The sequence below is a fragment of the Lepisosteus platostomus genome, unplaced genomic scaffold (assembly GCF_059453375.1).
Source record: "Lepisosteus platostomus isolate fLepPlt1 unplaced genomic scaffold, fLepPlt1.hap1 Scaffold_112_H1, whole genome shotgun sequence".
In the NCBI taxonomy this organism is placed as follows: Eukaryota; Metazoa; Chordata; class Actinopteri; order Semionotiformes; family Lepisosteidae; genus Lepisosteus; species Lepisosteus platostomus.
The window spans coordinates 76756-98962 of NW_028291493.1; the positions used below are offsets into that span (position 1 = coordinate 76756).

The following is a 22207-nucleotide window of genomic DNA, read 5'->3' on the forward strand; positions in this document are numbered from 1 at the left end:
AATTTGTCCATATTCCATAATTGTTTTTTATGTTTGATTATCAGACAAAATATGACAACCTCTCTATTGAGCATATACTTTATTTTCCTGATGTACTGTAGCAGCCCCGACACTGAGAAACGAAGAGAAAATGACTTTTATCTAGCATTTTTCATGTTCAATGCGTTTGACATATCCCAACAGCGACAGAGTTCTTTTGCGACACTGTTTCTACTTCTATCTTCTTTCTGTACGCTTTGATAAAAAAACGAGAAATCGTGCAAGGGGAAAAATGTCTTTTTTCATAGAGAAAACGTGCACCAGGAACTGTGGTGTTGAGAAGAAATGATTTAACACGATACGTGACCTTATTTAACGGAGCAAATGCTCACCCAGCAAGGTCTGGAGAACTTGGAGAGTCTGGTGGATGTGATAATTTCACGGTATTGTGGAAGAAAACAGTCTTTCTTTGAATTCTCAATCAATCGGAATTTCAGTGCGAAATATAAACCCTTTGTCTGATTTAAATATATATTATATTATAAAACTCATAATAAATCAGAAAACACATGTTTCTCACTTTGAAATTGGGGCGGTGTATTACTAGTAGCGGCGCTGAGCACACTATGGGGGAATTCAGGTTATGTGATATACTAGAGTTTTAATAAATAACGCATCTGATTTCGGATCTTAAGATTGTAGGTTCGACTTCTAGCTGGTTCGTGTAAATTTTAATCAGGCTCTTCAGTAATAGATTATGTAATGAACCGCACCTGAAAGCGAACGTTGGGTCTGTTTCCTTTGTTTTCCAGCATGAAATAACAAATCGTTACAAAAGGCACCAGCTAATGTCTAATAGCGGTTTTTTTTTTCAAATTACATTTTCAGGTTTAAGACACTGTTCAATAAAACACAAGTGTCCTTAAAATCTTCAACTTTCAGGTTTGTTTTACTCTGTAATAAAGGAAATCTGAAACTGAGATCTGATGTAGCTGTCTCTAAAGACGGAGGTGATGATTCGCAGATGTGAACCGTGCCTTTTCTCCTGTATTCAAGGGTATTCGCTGCGTGAGCTACTAAATGCGTGATCTGTATTACCCTATTTTGTTCAGATTATCTATGTGGTGTACAGATAGAACTCAACTGCATGGTGTGAATTCCGTGTTAAGCATAAGCAGAACCTGAAAAACCTCGACGTAGCCTTTTGATGTGAAGTCAGACGCGCTTCCGTTGAGCCACGAGGTCACGCCAAAGAGTTACTTTTAAGCCTCCATCAGCGTCGCGATTTTTTTTTTCCTCCTGTGAGGAGCGCCGCTCTTCCAAACAGAGTCTCTTCTTCCCAGACCACATTTTATTCTTGCTGCGTAGCTCTTGAGCAGGTGTTGTTCTCGACAACAGATCCAGGAACACTGATTGTTTTTTTTTTTCATTAAGGACCCCATGGTGCAACGGTAGCACGTCTGACTCTAAATCCGGAAATTGAGTGTTTTAAGTACATGGGAGTCAACTGATACTGAACAGGTTCTGCTGCTGAACCTGCAGCCTTCGCCATAAGGTCCAGTTCCCCAGCCTTCTGACCTTATATGTCCATCCCTTCTTGTCAAAACTCGTATTTTCACAGGGTACCCTTCAGAAATCGCAGTATAGAATGAAAAACTCCAATAAATCTCGGCCGCTGTTGGTGATTTTCCTTTAAAAACAAATGAATCTCCGAAACGTTTATGGAATGTATCACTTGCACTGAGACCGAGACGTGTTAAGCTGTACATGAGTCTTTGTGGCTCGGGTGTTAACCAAAAGGGTGGTGTTTTGAGCCCTCCCAGGGACGCTGAGCCTTTTAATGAACACACCCTCCTCACTTCATTTCTCCACGGGCGGTCTTGTACCGCAATCAAATACAGAGCCTGTACGGGGCAGTAAGCTTGCAAATATAGCTCGCTGTGTATATAATGAAGAAGCAGAGGTTAGTTTCTCATGTGCATGTTGCAGAGCCTTACGAAACTCGTACCAACAGCTGGGGTTTGATCCCTGCACGGGCTATTAGTTAAAAGGCCATTGTAAATGAAGTGTAACAGATTTTCCAGCTGGCTTTTATGTTTCACACTAAATTGCGATCTTGAAACTAAAATAATAAGAAATATGGAACACAACCGTTGTTCCCCAAGAAGGAAAGCTGTTTTACACTGATGTCACTCCTTTTAATAAAATCCAGATTGTGAAGACAACTCTGCCTTATCAAAAGAAAATGTTACACAAAAGTTGGAAAGCACACTCTCAATCCATCTGTATATTTGATTTCCGCCATCCATTCAAGGGTGCTTGGTGCTTCGCAAACAAATCATTTCAGGGAAGAAACTTAGTTTAGTGAACTACTGTTGTATTTTCACTGATTGAATTTGATCTTTGTACTCTCTTTGAATTCTCAGATATAATATTTCAGAATTACAGTTCAAATTTGTTGGAAAACTTCACAGGCATTATTAGGTTAGCACTGTACAATTGTATTTTAACATCTTGGTATATTTACCTTCATTTTAATATAGAAGTAACCATAAATGTTATTTTGTACTTTTGTCGCACTTTTTAAAACATTTTAGCGGAGGATGCACGGCGACAATTGTATGATATTATTCCTTGATATCAATGATCAGTTGAAGGATTTGAAGAAACTATCAAAGAAACAGCAGCAATAGCAGATGATTTTGTTTTTTGAATCCATCTTTACACCTCAATAATCCATTTGTCCTTGAAAAAAAGAAAAGACAGGCATGTTTTGAGTTTTGAGAGGAATGATCCTCTTCTCGATCGAAAAGAAACGTATAAATTTGATTGCTTCAGTAGAATTTTGGATTTTCTTTCGAAGATCTCACAAAGTATTGCCAGGATCTATATTTAGCGTTCGGTAGTGATAACACTGCTGATATTGATGGAGTAGAAATCTATGATGTATTGACAGCTTTATTTGAAGCAAAAAGTCCTAGAACGCTGCCTATGAAGTTTTGGGATTCATACCAAGAAGTACTCTTTGTTTTCCACCCCAAATGCTACTATTACATTACACATTATGCAAACATTACCAGTTTTAGTAGCTTCTGGGCGCGATTTTCCAAAACTGAAACTAATTACAAATTATTTAAGATGAACCATGTCCAAAAATTGTAAATCAGGATTAATATAATATCAACTGAAATTACTACAGAAGAAAAGATTTAACTGAAATATGAATAAGACTATGCAAGCCTAGAAAGTAGAACAATTCAGTTTATATAACTTATTTTTTTATTTTTTGAGAAATGGGCTCACACACCGGAAGACACTAACGTTTCTCTTCGTTAGAGTATGTGAATTACAGTTTAACCCAAATGTTTGTAATTGTGAATCTGTTAAAATTCAATAAATCGTCTATCAACAGTAAGAAATTATTAAGAAAGTAAGAAATTGTTTTATTTCATAAACTATAAGACAATGAAGAGAGTTTACTTCGCTTTTGTTCTTTTAACTTAAGCGTTCAGGATCTGAACCCATCTGCAGACGATTGTGTTTCTTGAATCTCTTGTAATCATCGAAAGTCGTTGTTTTGTGCTTCAGTTTTTGCTCGAGTTGTACCATGGATGTTTTAAACGATCAATATTTTTCATGCTCTTTTGCATTTTCCTTCACATACAGAAAAAGTTCAAGGTGTTCATGTCACTGTGCTGCACATTTACGCTTGACCACCTGTAACAGTACAGGACACACAGTGAGGAATTCGTGCAGCTTTCAGCTCAGTGCGGAGTCCAGAGGGAGGACTCGCTCGCTGAATGATCTCTCAGGAAATCCTGGGTGAGATTCAAAAGATTAACCTGGCTTTCTATGAACACGAGCAAAGAGTTCTCACTCAACAGAAGATTGCGATGTGAGTACAGTAATATAAAACACCTGAAGATGCCAGGGATTGAACCCCGGGCCTGTGGAGCAGTAAGTGACTTGGAGCGCTAATGTAAGAGATACTCACATAAAGTGCTTTTACTGACCATATTACAAATCACAGGAAGTAAGGTCTTAAAACATTGGGCAGTAGTGGGATTTAAACCCACACGCCTGAGAAAGTGGAGCCTAAAATCCAGCATATTAGACCATTCAGCCACACTACCTCTGGCCCCCTCTCCTTTCCTCACATTGCTGAGTATAGGTGCCTTCATGCAATTGAGCCAGGTTTGAATCCCAGCCAATGCATCTCCAAATCTTTTCAAATAAATCTGTGATCTTGTAGCACATCCTCTGAAACCAGCAATCGAAATTGGAAACGTCTTCTTCAACACTGAAAAGCTCAATTAGGACGAAGCAGTTATACACAGGACAGCAGTACCATATGTGTTCTTGATTGATTCAGACTCGTTCTCAGTGGTTCTTGCTCACCAAATAACTAAAAAGCTGAGGAAGAACGCTACGAAAAATACTAATCAAAATACAAAATAATAATCATTATTAACCAGAAACAGCAGAAAAACTGGTCACATTTGTGATTATGTCGCTTCTCTGCTTCAGCAAGGTCAATAAAGGACTCTCTGAAAGTAGTGTGGTGTCTCCGGGGGATAGTTTATGTAAACGAAGGTAGTACTTACACCACACTTTACTGTCCTCAGATCCGTGGCGTTTCTTCCAATAACTGTCTTCCTAATACAGTCCGTAATCCGTTCCCTTAGTCCTGATCCGTTCCGAGTTCCAAAAGTTCGTAATAAAGCCAATCTGCGATGTATCCTAAACCTGTGTCCGTAATCCAAAATCATAAACCTTTCTCCTTGCAGTAGTTCGTTGTTCTCTTCCAAGTCGGTCCATTTTATTTTCTCCGGACAGCTCATCTTCTTCAGATCGTGTAGAGGGGCGGCCACGGCTGCAAACCCTGGGATGAAACGTCGATAGTAATTTGCCAGTCCCAAAAACGTTCGAATTTGCTTCTTGGTAGCTGGTTTGGGCCAGTTCTTGATTAAGTGTACCTTCTGATCTTGGGGCATGATCAATCCTCTCCTGATCGTATAACCCAGGTAATTGGCTTCCCTAGCCCCCAGACAACATTTACTTGGGTTGGCCGTTAATCCTGCTGCTCGCAACGCTCCAGTTACTGCTTCCAGGTGTTGTAGATGTTGTTCCCAGGTTGTGCTGTGGATTACGACGTCATCCAAGTAGGCGGCTGCAAAATTCTGATACGGTCTCAGAATTCGGTCCATCAATCTTTGGAATGTTGCGGGAGCGCCATGCAAACCGAAGGGTAGGACCCTATACTGATATAGTCCCTCAGGTGTGGCAAAAGCGGTTTTGGCTTTATCTTCTTTGGCCAGCAGCACTTGCCAATATCCCTTCGTAAGATCAAGGGTGCTGATGTATCGAGCGTTACCTAATCGCCCGATTAGTTCATCTATACGGGGCATGGGGTATGCATCAAACCGCAAGATCTCATTTAACCTTTTGAAATTGTTGTAAAATCGAATAGTTCCATCCGGCTTTGGGATCAGAACTATCGGGCTAGCCCACTCACTATGGGATTCCTCGATTATTCCCATCTCCAGCATTTTTCCCACCTCTTCTTTAATCAATTTCCTTTTGGCTTCTGGTACTCGATACGGGGGTAGCCTTACCTTTTTCCCTGATTCCGTGACAATCTTATGTTGTATAAGGTGGGTTCGACCAGGTGTCCGGGAAAAAACATCTTTGTTTTGGTTTAGGAATTCTTGTAGTTCCTGTTTCTGTGCCGGAGCCAGGTCTCCCACGGCTACCGCACCCGTTTCTTCTTCCAGAGGGTCTGGGGAAAAGTTGGTGAGCAGAACTTCGGAGCCATGCCATTTTTTCAGCAAATTGACGTGGTAGATTTGATGCTGCCGTCTTCTGTCATGTTGCTTGACCTTATAGTTGACTGGCCCCACCTTTTCCACCACTTCATAAGGTCCCTGCCAGGATGCCAAGAATTTACACTCTGGGGTTGGAACTAGAACCAGTACTCTGTCCCCAATCTGAAATTCCCTCGCAACTGCTCCCCTGTTATAAATTTGTTGTTGTTGAGCCTGGGCTTTCTCCAGGTTTCCTTTCACTATGGGAACAATAACATTTATTCTTTCTCTCATCTGTTCCACATGCTCAATGATAGTTTGTAAAGGGGAAGGTTGATGTTCCCACAATTCTTTGACCACGTCCAATAGGCCCCTTGGTTTCCGAGAGTATAATAATTCAAAGGGGGAAAATCCAGTCGAAGCCTGCGGTACTTCTCGAACCGCAAACATGAGATACGGGAGCAGCTGATCCCAATTGTTCCCATCCTTTTGCATCGTCTTCCTAAGCATGCTTTTCAGGGTCTTATTAAAACGTTCTACTAGACCATCGGTTTGAGGGTGATAAACAGAGGTTCGGATCTGCTGTATACCCAGTAGCTTACATAAGTCTCGCATGACTTTAGACATAAAAGGTGTACCTTGATCAGTTAGGATCTCTTTAGGAATTCCGACTCGAGCGAACAGTTGTACTAGCTCCCTAGCTATGTTTTTGGCGGTGGCAGCTCTCAACGGAATGGCTTCGGGGTACCTGGTAGCATAGTCTACTATTACTAAAATATACTGGTGACCTTTGGTGGTTCTGATCAGGGGCCCCACCAAATCCATCCCAATCCGTTCGAAGGGGGTTTGAATAATTGGGAGGGGAATCAAAGGGTTCCTATAATAAGGTTGTGGCACACTTTTCTGACACTCAGGGCATTCCCGACAGTACTTCTCGATGGCCTTATAGATCCCTGGCCAAAAGAACCTAGAGAGGAGTCTCTCAGGAGGGGGGGAAGGGCTGTGGAACTATATGCATCCTTAGCATTGGCGTATAATAAGTCCAGTGTTTTGTTTTCTCTGGTCGGGCACTTAACAAACTGGTGGAAAGTAGGCAGAGTGGTGGAAATAGATACGTGGTTAAAGTCCCCTGAAATAGCTATAAAAGCGCTAGGGTGCTTTGTTTTTAGCCTGGCTGTGACTGTGTTTATGACGTCACGCGCTACCTCTGCATTTGCCGTAGGTGGAATGTAAACAACGACAAAGATGGCGCATGTAAACTCCTGCGGCAGATAGTAAGGACGCAGTCCTATGGCTACCAGTTCGATGTCTGGGTTACAGACGCGCTCCTTAACATGAGTATGTCCAGGATTACACCATCTGTTGTTGACAAGCACCGCGAGCCCCCCTCCTTTCCTCTTGCCGCTCTCGGTGTTTCTGTCCGCCTGCACCGTCTGAAAGCTGCCGATGGTAACATTCGAGTCCGGAATAAGTTCCTGCAGCCACGTCTCGGTGAAACACATGATACTGCATTCACGATACTCCCTCTGGCTCCTCACCAATGCTCCCAGTTCACCCATATTGTTCGCTAAGGACCTCACATTTCCCAGGATGATCGAAGGAAGGTAGGGTTTAAATCTCCTTCTCTTCGCCTTTCGCCTCGGCTTCTCCTCCTCAGCTCCTCCGGCACCAATGGCTTTTCTCCAGTGAGTAGAGCCAGACGCGCTAGCGCGATCAGCTGGTCCCGCGTGTAGACAATGCCTCTGTAGCTATTGGCATTAGATAGAAAAAGAGGTACGAGTATCAGAAAAAACAAGAAAAAGTTTCTCAGCTTCCTAGTATCCATTATGTTGTGATCGCAAATCTAGTTGCCGGCAAAGGTATGAAGAAAAAACACTAACACACTAGCATTTACTAACTGAAAGAAACAAAAAGACACAGAGCTGCTGTAGCAGGCTGCCACTAACATGGCGGCATCTTGAATTTGTACCAGTCTGAGCTAGTATTGTCCTACTCCCCACCTCACAACCTTCGCTCTTCTAATTCTGGTCTCCTGTCTGTCCCCCAAGCCTGTCTATGGGTGACAGGGCCTTCTGGTGTGATGCTCCAAAGCTCTGGAATTCTATTCCTAAGGATGCCAGAGAGTCACCTTCCCTGAGCACAATTAAATCAAGACTTAAACCTTCATTCAATTGCTTTGCTCTTCCACTGTATTCCAAACCCTTATTGTAATGGTGTAATTCTGTTGTCTCCTCTCATTGTGTATTTTTTTTCTGTAGAGTGCTTTATTATTTATGTACACAGCAAGCAAATGTTCTCTTTCACAGAGCACACCATTAGCATTAAGCCTTATTAGCTACTAGCCAGCAGCCACAGTGGCAACCCACTGAAGCTAATCAGGTGTGAGCCTGGTCAGTACCTGGATAAAAATAATAATAATAATTATTAATAATAATTGCTTACACTCATATAGCGCTTTTCTGGACACTCCACTCAAAGTGCTTTACAGGTAGTGGGGACTCCCCTCTACCACCACCAATGTGCAGCCCCACCTGGATGATGCGACGGCAGCCATAGTGCGCCAGAACACTCGGATCGGAGACTCCTGGGAAAAACTAAGGTTGCTGCTGGAAAAGGTGTTAGTGGGGCCAGTAGGGGGTGCTCATCTTGTGGTCTGTGTGGGTCCTAATGCCCCAGTATAGTGACGGGGACACTGTACTGTAAAAAGGCGCCGTCCTTTGGATGAGACGTAAACCAAGGTTCTGACTCTACATGATCATTAAAAATCCCAGGGCGCTTCTTGAAAAGAGTAGGGGTGTTACCCTGGTGTCCTGGCCAAATTTCCACCTGGTCTTTACCCATCATGGCCTCCTAATAACCCCCATCTCTGAACTGGCTTCATCACACTGCTCTCCTCCCCACTGAGAGCTGGTGTGTGCTGAATGTAGGGCTGGGCTATGTGGCCTACAATTTAAATCATGGTATAATTTTAATTTGTAATTTTGGACAGTAATGATATATACAGATGCAGCCATTCAAAATGCGCGGGTGATACCGCATTATTTTCCGGTACGCTGTTCGGAGTCTACCGCAAGCTACCGGTAAATAACACGAGTTACCGGTAAATACCGCTAGTTACCGTAAATTCTCCTATAATACGACAAGCAAAATAATAGTATCCGGAATTTCCGCAAGGTGGAGCTAATAAAGCTCAACCTCTCATGTTTGAGCTGTGGCCATCAGTCTTTAACGAAGATATTACTAATAGTATTAATAATGAATGACCTTGGACAAGCTGTCAGTGTAAACTCAAAGTATTGCCCTTGTCAACATTCTTTTTTTCATTGACCGTCTTTGTAAAAGTAACACCACAGCATTTCGCAATCACGCATTTGTTTCCAATCATGCAAAGTACAGTGATTCACCATGCCTTTCACATGCTCATAAAAGAGATTGATTTAGGAACATAAACATATTACCGTATGCAAACTGTACTGTATACAGTATGTATATGTATATTTAATGTCTTAATTGTGCCCGTTTAAGTATTGAATATTCATATCTAATTTTACCACTGAAGGGAAATCTTAGTAGCTGAGCATAAAAAGAATAGGAGCATACTGCAACGTGTGTGAACGCCATAAACGATATTAATTTTGGAACATAAACATACAGTATATAGCTGGTCTTGGTACTTTAAAGAAAAAAAATACACACCAGTATTCCATTTCTCCCTAAACATTTTAAGCTTCGAAGTCTTTAACTAACGTGATACCGGAGTCAACAAGCATACTTTTAGAATTTAGATTAAAAGGGAATATAATATGGAATCGTGTATCTAAAGAATTTAATAACGGTATTATTATATTCGTGTACTGCGACAGGGCTGTGTAGGGCTGTTTTGCCTCCCTATTCATGTGAGTTCCCCTGTAGCCTACTGGTCTAGGTGCGTGACTAACAATGCACAGGTTGTGTGTTCAAATCCAACTGGTACTGGACTTTTCTTTTAACAAACATTTCTTCGAAAAAATAGAATAGCGATATTATGGACAATCAATTGACTTTTATATTTCAAAATATCGCAACATGATCGATTCTAAGTCATTTTTGATAACAATGAATAGTCACCTTCTTCCCTTCTGACAGCGGTTCCTGCTTCTATTGTGTGTGTGTGTGCAACAGAGTAAATTTTTATAGAGAAATGGAGGCTGGACAGTATGCGTTACAATATAAACATTTATATTGATTTAAATCGTGTTCTGATTTAAATCACAAACGTGTGTTTAATTATGTGTTTTTTAATCATAATCAGGCTAATGCATTTCTACATTTTCTGTATGAACCAGCTTAGAGGTTCATACAGAAAAACAGCTTGTGTTTAAATTGAGTGTAAGGTAATTTTACTTACGCTCAATTCCCTTACACAAAGCAGAAGGGAAATCTTCTGCCCCTTATGCAAAACCCTTATGCAAAACCAAACCCTCCTCCCATCCCAGTTTACCCTCTTTATCATCCTCAAAATCTACCTCGGTTTTCAACTTAAAGCATTACTGCTTACATGGTTTTTGAGGGGGAGGTGTCTTTCGCTGGAAATCTCGCCTGCCTCCACTACTCAACCCCCCTCCCTCCCGGAGTGCTGGCTGTGACGAATTAAACCGGTCTCACAGGTATTCAAAGTAGGAAGTACAGTGTTAAGTGGTAGCTGGGCTACTCCCTCAATAGAATCGCTTTAACATGCTAATGCATTGGTTTAACAGTACGCTGGGCAAACGTTCCAAGGTCAAATTCTTCCAGCACGGGGGTACCTTTAAAGCGGAGACGACGGCACCGAAATTTTTTGGCGTGCCTTCTCTTTAAAGCTCTGGCCAAATATGAAGACAGTACGTACAGTTATAATTCAAACCGAATTAAAAACTACACATCCCAGTTACCATGGTGGTGCTTGTGATCATTGCGTTTAACCAACGAAACAGGGCGAAAAATCAGTCACATGACTTTGGGGCAGAGTTTCGAAAGTCCCTTAAATACATTGAGCACAGCTTTCTCACCACTTAAGATTGCTTTTGATACCATCCTTACACAAAGCAGAAGGGAAATCTTAGTGCCTGAGCATAAAAAGAATAGGAGCATACTGCAACGCGTGTGAAGTCCAGAACACGATTTAAATCAATATAAATGTTTATATTGTAACACATACTGTCCAGCCTCCATTTCTCTATAAAAATTTACTCTGTTGCACACACACACAATAGAAGCAGGAACCGCTGTCAGAAAGGAAGAAGGTGACTATTCATTGTTATCAAAAATGACTTAGAATCGATCATGTTGCGATATTTTGAAATATAAAAGTCAATTGGTTGTCCATAATATCGCTATTCTATTTTTTTGAAGAAATGTTTGTTAAAAGAAAAGTCCAGCACCAGCTGGATTTGAACACACAACCTGTGCATTGTTAGTCACACACCTAGACAAGTAGGCTACAAGACAGCTCGCATGAACAGGGAGGCGAAACAGCCTTACACAGCCCTGTCGCAGTACACGAATATAATCATACCATTATTAAATTCTTGAGATACGCGATTCCATATTATATTCCCTTTTAATCAAATTCTAAAAGTATGCTTGTTGACTCCAGTATCACGTTAGTTAAAGACTTCGAAGCTTAAAATGTTTAGGGAGAAATGGAATACGGGTGTGTATTTTTTTCTTTAAAGTATCAAGACCAGCTATATACTGTATGTTTATGTTCCAAAATTAATATCGTTTATGGCCTTCACACGTGTTGCAGTATGCTCCTATTCTTTTTATGCTCAGCTACTCAGATTTCCCTTCAGTGGTAAAATTAGATATGAATATTCAATACTTAAACGGGCACAGTTAAGACATTAAATATACATATACATACTGTATACAGTACAGTTTGCATACGGTAATATGTTTATGTTCCTAAATCAATCTCTTTTATGAGCATGTGAAAGGCATGGTGAATCACTGTACTTTGCATGATTGGAAACAAATGCGTGATTGCGAAATGCTGTGGTGTTACTTTTACAAAGACGGTCAATGAAAAAAAGAATGTTGACCAGGGCAATACTTTGAGTTTACACTTACAGCTTGTCCAAGGTCATTCATTACTAATACTATTAGTAATATCTTCGTTAAAGACTGATGGCCACAGCTCAAACATGAGAGGTTGAGCTTTATTAGCTCCACCTTGCGGAAATTCCGGATACTATTATTTTGCTTGTCGTATTATAGGAGAATTTACGGTAACTAGCAGTATTTACCGGTAACTCGCGGTATTTACCGGTAGCTTGCGGTAGACTGCGTACAGCATACCGGAAAATAATGTGGTATCGCCCGCGCATTTTGAATGGCTGCATCTGTATATATAACCCTGACCCGTGCTGAGAAAGGCAGAGAGATACTGATACTCTAGACCGGTCAGGAGCTACAACAGTGCCTCATACAGACAACTACAGGCCACGGACTAAAGAGAAGCAGTTCCTTCAGTCTGTTAGTGTGGGACACTCCTTTTGGATTAAAAAAGACTCTGTTCCTCCAGCTTGGCAGTGTGGGACACATCCTTCAGACTAAAGAGACTCAGTTCCTTCAGACTGTCATTTTGGGACTCAAGACTAAAGAAACCCCCTCCAGAGCCTGTTCCTTCAGGCTCAGAGCTGCATTATTTTAGACACAGAGGGATGGGATCCTACCCCTTTCCTGTCGACATGTCTGTCTGTGCTTTCAGCGCTTGGAGGAGTCAGGGACAAACAAACAGGTTCTGAGGATCCTCAGGGAGAAGAGGCCATGCTGCCACCTCATGCCCTTTCCTGGGGACCGACTGCTTTGGAGTCAACAGGGAACCATGCAAGGTAAAAACCGGACAGTTCCACTCCCAGAGCAGCTGCCCTAATCTTGTAGACAGGTGTTCTGGTCAACCACAGGGAGGTACTGTTGAGTAGCAAACCAGCTACAGGTAGCTCCGGGTGGTAAAGTTCTGCAATGCTGTGAGTTTGTTAATGGCCTGGAAGCATGTGTGGTACAATGCAGGGAGTGTTTGGTGTGGAGGGTGGAAACTCAGATTAAGGAAGACACGTTGCCATGGAAACCACACCAGACTTGAATAGGTGAATGAACTGCAGCTGTAGAAGTGGTTTAAAAGGGGGGGGACATCCAGCAAGAACATAGTGTGGCTGTGGCTGCAGTAGTGAAAGGACAAATGTGGAGGCTCTGCTGTGGGAGAGCCGGGCTGAAGCTTGACAGTAGCGGCTGTGAGCTGCTGTGAGCCCCTACTAGTCGGGACGATGTTAGAAGAGTGTGCCGCCATGTCTAGTATGAGTGAATAAAGAATGATTCGCTGATGAATTAACCTTGTGAGGGGGTGGAGACGAATGACAATTCCAGCGGGGATTATGAGAGGAATAGCCTGCGGGGAAAAGAGTGAAAACGTCAGTCTGTGAGGAGACTGACAGAAGAAACTGAGCTTTATGAGATCATAGAAAGATTTAAAGGGACAGCATCCTGCTAGTGTGTGAGAGAAGGGCTGTCGTGTCCACTGTATGTGTGAGTTGTGAGTTAGTGTGTGTGGATCAGAGAGGGTTGTGTGGTAGAGGGACCCTCCCCCTGGCAATACATTGTTATCGGGGAAGCGAGTGGGGTCTATCTAGTTGCACCCTCTGGGTGATAGTGCGGTGGTGGCTGGGCACAATGAAGTGAGCTGGCAGCTACGTAGGTGTAACACAGTGGTGCGCTGGCAGCTGTGAGTTCATTACCTAAAGGTGTGAGAGTGAGAAACCAGAGAGGTTGTGAGTGTGTGTTAGAGAGGGAAAGTGTGTTGGGTCTCGGCACAGTGTGTAGTGCCGAATAGACTCTGTGATGTAGGTAGTGTGAGCTTGTGTGAGCCACCAGGTTGTAACTCAACCTGGTGGCGTCAGGGGAGGACATCATGGCTGGAGGTGGACCTGGGAATCTGAGGCACCTGTTGAGTGTGAAACAGTGACCTAATGGAGTAGAAGCATGAGGCTCTGTGTTGGGGTCTGGAAGCAGGAGGTTCCTAGCAGTGAGGAGAAACGGATGAACTGGAGACTCTGAAGTCACAGGGCCCAGATGTAATGGATTATGGAGTTATGTATCCTGCTACCTCAATGATGTGGTTAGTGTGATTGCCACCCTCAGTGGAAAGTGTGTGTATGATAAAGAAAAGAAACCCCAAAGAGCTTATAAAGGAGTGTGACAGGGAGAATGAGAGCCTGATCATGCCCAATGTGGTGTTAACTACCCCCATGGCACCACACAGGTTACAAACAAGAGGAGGACATCCAGCTTCTGTAGTAGATAGCAGATCATTGATCTGAGAATCTCATCCAGCTGGATAGCTTGTGTCACACTCTCACTGCTCTTTGTGTAAAGATGCGCCTTCTGCTCTCAGTTTTAATGCACTTGTTTCCATTTGTGTCTGGTTGGTGGTTTAGTGTTCATTTTGAGGAAATCCACTGGGTTGCATGTGTCAGAGTTTGTGAGGATTGTGAATAGCAAAAATTAGTAGTCTAGTCTAAATTCAAGACTAGCTTCTATTACTCATTTGTTTTCTCGTGTTTTTCTAAGAAATGAATGAACAGTTTCAGCACTGCTTGAAAGAGTACATCAACCACATTGTCCAGGTCCTGCAGACAATACAGTCAACTGTGACAGGAAAGACACTGGCAGAGATATTCAAGGTAAGACATTATTCATTGAACCAATCACCAGCCATCAATACACCACTAGGGTAAAACACATCAAAGATCATGTTAAAAAGTTAAAAACCAGTACAGTGCAGTAAAGCCCTATGGACTACAAGCCATACAGTGGATACAGTGTGATATGAACTGTTAGTTGTTCTGATGTGTTGTCTGTCAATTATTGAGAATGAATTCAGAAACCTTATTCATTTATTACAAAAAGTACAATACATTTCTCTTGGTGCAAGTATTGACATAAATTCCAATAACACAAAAGGAATATATATATATATATATTTAATGGCACATTCTACTGATATTTTCTGTAAATATACACAGTATTAATTTTACATTTTATTACTTAACTGTGTGTATCGTTAAATTGTACATATCACTTTTTATCTGTAGATTTTGTTTTTGCACTACAAATGAAGATATACAGCTGATCACAGAGGAGGGATGAGAGAAGTGTCCTTGTTTATAAGAGTTATGGCCTGGGGGAAGAAGCTGTGTAGGTGTCAGTCCCAATTTGACAGAACTGGGGGTAACTAGCACCTGCATAGCCTGTGATGGAAACTGTGAAGCTGTGACCCCACACTACACAATGAAACCACACTGAACTTGTTCTTGTCTTCACAGGAAGTGGCACATGTGATTCTCACAAGCACATACAGAATTTCCTCTCCTGCAGAGGTGTGTCCCTCTCTTCCCTGCTGACCCAGAAAACCTTTTCAACTGTTCTCTGTTCCTGTCTTCAGTTCCTTCAGACTCAGTTCCTTCAGCCTGTCAGGATAGATCATTCCTTGAAATGTGTGTTTCATTCCAGAACATCTCTATCAATGTCAATTAAATCGGTAACTCCTTTGCTTCCTCCTCCAGCTAATCCATGCCCTCAACAAGCTCACTCTCCGGCATGTGAAGCAGGAGTTCACCATCTTTCTGAATGAGCAGGTAACAGTGTGTGAAAGTGTGTGACAATGTTAGTATAAAGGTGTCAGAGAGTGTGTGTGTGCTTGAACTCCTGGGCTTGTTGACCTTGCTCCCCCTTTCTTCAGAGAATGATCATCCACAACACCACACAGGGGATGAGGAGGACTGTGGAGCTGAAAGAGGCTGAGCTGAAGGCCCGTGTGCAGGGTGAAGTCAGTCAGCAGGATTTCCAGAAACTCTTGGAGATCCTGGGCTCTGAGCGTGAGACATTCCTGAAAGAATATACTCTCCACATCATCACGAGGGAGAAGCAGGAATTCGCCAACTTTCTGAATGAGCAGGTGAGTGTGTGTGTGAGAGTGTGTGTGTGTGCGTGTATGAAACTGGGGGGGTGTGAGACTGTGTGTGTGCATGTAAGAAACTGGAGGGGGGAGGGTGAGAAACAAGGAGGGTGTGGAAGACTGAGTGACATGGGTTTAGACAGTGACGATGCGCAGGAAAGGTTTTCTGTTTGCACCTAAGACCGCTGTCTTTCTGCAACTAAAGCCTGTATTCAACTAGAGATAAATGGCATCTTCCTGTCCTGTTTTGTTTATGCTTGAAAGACTTCTGACACTGTCTTTTCCCTGTATATTTTTTTGATATGTTAAAGTCTAGCCTACTTTTAATGTATAAGGAAAGTGTAACTTCAGTTAAGTGAGCATATCTTACTGAGTGCTAGGAGAAACCCATTCTCTGTGATATGCTCCCCTTCGGCTTATTGAATTAAAGATCTCTGTTTGACAATCTTTTGACAATCTTGTCTGGAAAGCTGAGTGAAGACTGAGTTTTTTTCTTCGAGGGTTTGTGAATGAGAAACAAGGAAGGTTTGTGTGTGAGAGTGAGAAACATGGAGGGTCTGTGAGTGATGAAGAAGAAGGGTATGAGAGTGAGAAACGAGGAAACAAGGAGGGCGTGAGAGTGTGTGAGAAAGATACAAGGAGGGTGTGAGAGTGTGTGAGAGAAACAAGGAGGGCATGAAAGTGTGTGAGAGAAACAAGGAGGGTGTGAGAGTGTGTGAGAGAAACAAGGAGAGCATGTGAGTTGTGTGAGAGAGCCTGAGGAACAGTGAGCCCGTCTCCCAATAATGCTCCAGCCGCCTACAGTATATGTCAATATTATATAATATGTCTTTGTTGTAAATGTCTGTAACATGTCTGTAGATTTTATTTTACTTCTATTTTTTGTTTTGTTCTATGTTAATTTTATTATTTTTATTTGCTTTGGCAACACTGATTGTACCCATCGGTCATGCTAATAAAGCACCTTGAATTGAATTGAATTGTGTGTGAGAGAAACAAGGAGGGTGTGAGAGTGTATGAGAGAAACAAGGAGAGCATGTGAGTGTGTGAAACAAGGAGGGTGTGAGACTATGTAAGAGAAACAAGGAGAGCGTGTGAGTGTGTGAAACAAGGAGAGCGTGTGAGTGTGGAACAAGGAAGGTGTGAGAGTATGTGAGAGAAACAAGGAGAGCATGTGAGTGTGTGAAACAAGGAGGGTTGAGAGGCTGTGTGCGAGAGAAACAAGGAGGGTGTGGGACTGATGAAGAAGGGTGTGAGTATGAAACAAGAAGTGTGTGTGTGTTCTACTTATAATCCTTCTGTTTTCTTTTTTTGAAGTATATTATTCGGAGACGAAATACTACAATGAAGGGCAAATACATATAGACTTCCATAAGGTTCCATGCAACAAGATTTGTGTAAACTAGTTTTCCAAGAGCATTTTTAGATTGCAGGCAGAAGACAGGGTACTCCCAGCATGGGAAGCCAATTTATCTACCAGCATGTCTTTGGACTTTGGGAGGAAACAGGAGCACCTAGAGAAAACCCACATGAACACAGGAGAACATGTAAACTCCACCCAGATAGAGCCCCAGGACCAGAACTGATATGAAGGCACCAGCGGCGCAAGACAGTGATACTAACCATGGGTCCCCTCATCTTTCTGAAGATTTGATATTTTCACACTCCTGCTTTCAAGCTGTTGTGCAGCAATGTCCTCTCTGTGTTTCTATTTCCCCTAATGTTTTCATTACAGTTCAAGTCCTGTGACTGCTAGAGGTATTTCAAGAACCTACTGGTTCTGACTTACAGCATACAGCAACAGAATTATCAGTTATGATCAGTAAGAATTTCTTTATTTTCCATTATTGTTACTACAAAGCAATCCTACTTCTTGTCTGTCACAATATCAGGGAGCAGGGTGTCACAGGGAGGGCAGGAGGGGTGCCCAAGTTAGTTATTTTAAAACAGAACAATGGCTCGGCCACAATAGCACTCAGGTGCAAAAGTGATGATTTATTAGGACAGTGCTCCCCACAAACGAACAAACAATTATATATAGTGGAAAAGTAAAGAAATGAAACAAATATACACAAAAAATAATAAACCCTTCCTCTGATAATTACAAACCAGGAGTCCCAACACACTTAGGCCCTATCAGCTCTCTCACACAGCTAAGTACAAATAAACAGAAAATATAACGTTAGCCCTTCAGAGTTTGTGTTTGTGTCTGATTTACTACAGATAACAGGAAACCGATTTCAAAATAAATTCTCGTAATGTTTTGCGTGTATGAAATGGGAAACTGCCAGCCAAGCCACGAGGGTGCACCCTCATGAGCTAGCTAACTGACAGGAAAGTGGATGCACAACAGGTGTAACTTGTGGGATAATGTGTGTCGTGTACTGTACCGTCCGTGGACGGTGAAAGAGATCCCTCTGGATCAAAAGGACCTAAGACTTGAAAGATTTGAAAAGGTTCTGCTTGAAGTCAGATCTTACTGTCTCTGCGCTCTATGTGTCTTAGATACTGAGACAACCTGACTTCCAGAAAACCATTTACTCCTCTGAAAGCTCATGTAGAATTAATGGCTCGCTCCCAAACCTCAAGAAAGAAACATTACCCAAAAATGTTCTCAGACATCCCTACAAAGGTTCACCTTGCAGACAATATTGCGAGGAACTGAGGATCCTTTGATATGTTAAAGTCTTCCAAGGAGGGTGTGTGTGTTAGGGTGAGAAACATCGAGGGTGTGTAAGAGGGAGAAACACGGAGGGTGTGAGAGTGAGAAACAAGGAGTGTGTATGAGAAATGAGGAGGGTGTGAGTGTGTGAAATAAGGAGGGTGTGTGAGAGTGAGAGTGTGAAAGAAACAAGAAGGGTATGTGAGGGTGAGAGAAACAAGGAGGGTGTGTGTGTGAAATGAGGAGTTAGTGTGTGAGATTGAGGGTGTGAGAGTGTTTGTGTAAGAGAAACAAGGAGGGTGTGTGTGAGAAACATGGAGGGTGTGTTAGTATGTGAAGGAGGGTGTGAGAGTATGAGAAACAAGAAGCATGTGAGAGTAAGAAACATGGAGGCTGTGAGAGAGTGTTTGTAAGTCACATTGTCTGTGTATTTTACTGGATGCCACTGGGATGTCTTCTGCTTGTTTCTGGGGTATTTTGGGGTTGGCTCCTTTTTGTTTCTGGGAGGACTGTGCAGTTCAGAGGGCGTAGTGTGTTGCCCTCTGCTCTAAAGTGGCCCTGTGCTCTGTTTCCTCAGAGAAGCATCATGCCCGTCCCCACACAGGGGATGAGGAGGACTGTAGAACAGAAGGAGGTAGAGCTGCTGTCCCATGTGCAGGGTGAAGTCAGTCAGCAGGACTTCCAGGAGCTCTCACAGTTCCTCTACTCTGAGCGAGAGAAGTTCCTGAAGGAGTTCATTCTCCTGCAGGCGCAGCAGGAATTTGATGGCTTTCTGCATAAGCAGGTAAATATATGATTGTGTGTGAATATTTTAGTTTATAGATGTGTGTGGGAGTTCACAGGCTTAATTGGGGTACCTCGTGCTTCATTCTGGGGTGTCCTGATGGACACTCCTTGTTTCTTTGTGTACATTTGCATTCTGTTAGGACACCCAGAGCCACCAGAGCATAGGCTCTTGTCTCCAGGGTGTTCTGGAGTAGTCTTCTGCTTGTTTCTGGGGTGTACTGGAATGTTCAAAAGATATATGGAGCTATCCTTTACTCTGAAGTGTACTTACCCCTCAATGTTCTGTAGAGCAATAACATGCTGAAATGTCCAAAGAAGATGAGGGACATGTTGGAGGTAAAGAAGACAGAACTGCTGGACTATGTAAAGGACAAAGTCAGCCAGTGGGAGTTTGAGGAGCTCTGCGAGTACACAGCCACTAAGAGTGAGAAGTTCCTGCAGATCTATCAGATCAAGTTTGGCCTGACTGTGGGCTGTGTGGTGACCATACCTGTGCTGACCGTGGCTGGGGGTGTGGCTGGAGGCGTGGCTGGGGCCTTCTTGGTCGGGGGCGCTATAACTGTGCAGGCTGGGATCGCCACAGGAACTATAGTCGGCACTACAGCCAGTGTATGGGTGGGTAGAGCAGCGTCAGCCGTCTACGAGCGGATCAAGAGGAACAGGCCATAATAGTGATACCTATCCTCTCAAACACTGAGCCACGGCTGGTGAGAGAGGCACTGCACTCTTTATCTTCAGGTGTCCTGTCTTGACTATGGCCACAGCTACAGGGTGCACCAGTGCAGACAAGGGAACCACTGTGCACTGTGCAGATGGGTGAACGCCAGGGGGTGCTACAGCATCTGGCAGAGTTTTCAGTAATGAGGAAATATCCACCAGTAGCCATTCCTGGTGCTGACTCTCTGTCCACAGTGTCCACAGAGCCCAACATTCCCCTACAGAGCTGGATTCACACCCTGTACATTGGCCTTCCTGCATGGGGGGGTGGGTAGGAATCCTCTGGATTACTCTCCCGCATTCAAGAGACAAGTCTGCTTCGCCTCTTACAGAGACTCAAAACCAGAAAAAGCCCTTAAACATTTTTCTTACTCACTGGTGCAGAGTAACTCCTCAGGTCTACAGTCTTAATTAGTGCAGGTTAGCTCTTCTCAGGTCTACAGCTAATAGGAAATATGAGCCTGCCCGACTGGTCTTTGAACTCTAGTGCAGAGAGGACTCCTTATGTACTTTGTGTCAAGCTGATTTTGACTTTCAGAGATTAAAGTCATATTACATATCCCGGTCGTCTGTGTTATTTCAATCTGATTCTATGTCAAAAAATAAATTTCCCATCAACTTTGAAATATCTCTGTTGTGTATCTTAATAAAGAGCCGTTCTTATATTATTTTAACTATTTTATTAACTACACAGATCACGCCCTTACACCATATATTCCCGCCTTCTACTCTCTCGTTCTGTTGTCTCGCAATGTCTACTCACTAAACTACATCCCTTCCTTTGTTATTTTTAAAGTCATAACTTTACCATACAATTGTAAAAATTCTATATCAACAAACAGTAAACGGTTATTAACTATTACAACAAAATGTATGTAAAACCTTCCATTTCTATTCAACACCTACAACTTTTTTTTTCAACTATTTCTATGCGTACCCACTCAAATTTTAGTTCAATTTCTACTTTAGTCACTTCTAAATATCACCTCATTTCTAGCAGTCTAAGCAACATCTACTGTACATAGATAACACAAACAAAAAAGGGCAATTTAACATTTGGAGAGCTATGCAAGTCTTATATTTTTAAATGTCTCTGTAACAAGCCGGTTTCCTGATAACCCTGCCACTTCTGGTTGTTACTTCACTTCTGGGCAAAGTTACTTGCTTTCCTATGGATGTACTCTCCACTGTCTGAGAACTTGGCACTTCCTGCACGTCAGAAAGTCCAGTATTCTCAGCATTTTCTGTTTCTGCAGATTCAAAATCAAGATCCAATGGAGGAGCGTGTTGAAGATGTTTTACATTTCTCATTATTTTTGAGCCATCTTCCACATTCACTAACTCAAAAGACTTACAAGAGCTGTTTCTCAATAACACATAGCGAGTGTCTTTGAACTTGGCATCCAATTTACCGTTGTCTAGGCCAGCCACAAACACTACATCACTGGCCTTGAAGTTGTGATCCCTTTGATCGATGTGTCTCGTCTGCATATAATTTCATTTTGTGTGCGTACTCCTCATGATGTCTATGGAAATCTTTTGTCTTTTGAATGTCCCTTGGCTCTTCTTCTTTCTTTTCCACGTTTGGTAGTTTAGTCCGGATATCACGTCCAAAGATACGATTAGCTGGGCTTTCTCCAGATGCCCTGTGAGGTGTTGATGAATAAGCCAGCGGAATCTTAGGGAGTTCCTCTCTCCATTTTTTTCCTTCTGTCGCAGCTGCTCTCAAGGCCTTTTTCAGGTATCTGTGATAATGGCAAAATTTAAATCTTTAAATTTTGCCATTACTGCTCGGATAGTAAGGTGATGCACGGATGTGTTTAATTCCACAGTTAGTCAGAAATGATTCAAACAACTGTCCTATGAATTGCCTGCCATTATCTGTTACTACCTCTAGTGGATAACCAAATCATGCAAAGATGTTCATCAGCTCTCTAATAACTGTGGCTGAAGATATGTCTGATACAACAACCGCCTCAGGGTAAGAGGTATAATAGTCTATGAGAGTCAATATGTATTCATTCTGAATGGGACCTACCAGATCAATGCCCAATTTTGTCCAAGGCCTTGGTGGTAATTCAAGTGGTTGGAGAGGTTGATCCTCCTACAATGGCTGATTCAACACACAAGTGGAACATATTCCTGACTAGTCTTTCAACATCACTGTCCATGTTGGGCCAGTAAAATTTCCTTCTCAGGTACTGTTTTGTATGAACCACACCCTGATGTGTCTCATGTGCTATTTTCAATGCTTGTCTGATTTTTGTTTTCTGTAACACAATCCTC

At 42.4% G+C, this 22207-nt stretch overlaps 1 protein-coding gene across 1 annotated transcript; it reads left to right on the plus strand.

Moving 5' to 3' along the window:
* The first annotated feature begins 12386 nt into the window (after positions 1-12386).
* LOC148637639 (uncharacterized) lies at positions 12387-20547 on the plus strand. The gene is made up of 7 exons (XM_088623422.1): positions 12387-12637; positions 14370-14482; positions 15125-15178; positions 15365-15436; positions 15541-15756; positions 18996-19202; positions 19493-20547. Exons 1-7 carry the CDS (start codon positions 12586-12588, stop codon positions 19871-19873), a joined length of 1095 nt encoding a protein of 364 aa, XP_088479548.1. The 5' UTR covers positions 12387-12585; the 3' UTR covers positions 19874-20547.
* The last annotated feature ends 1660 nt before the right edge of the window (positions 20548-22207 follow it).

What these genes read in the sequence shown, in the direction of transcription:
- LOC148637639 (XM_088623422.1), top strand. Translation starts at nt 12,586, where the DNA reads ATGCCCTTTCCTGGGGACCGACTGCTTTGGAGTCAACAGGGAACCATG. An exon ending in CCAACTTTCTGAATGAGCAG is followed by an intron (nt 15,757 to 18,995) that starts GTGAGTGTGTGT and finishes CTGTTTCCTCAG; the next exon opens with AGAAGCATCATGCCCGTCCC. An exon ending in ATGGCTTTCTGCATAAGCAG is followed by an intron (nt 19,203 to 19,492) that starts GTAAATATATGA and finishes AATGTTCTGTAG; the next exon opens with AGCAATAACATGCTGAAATG.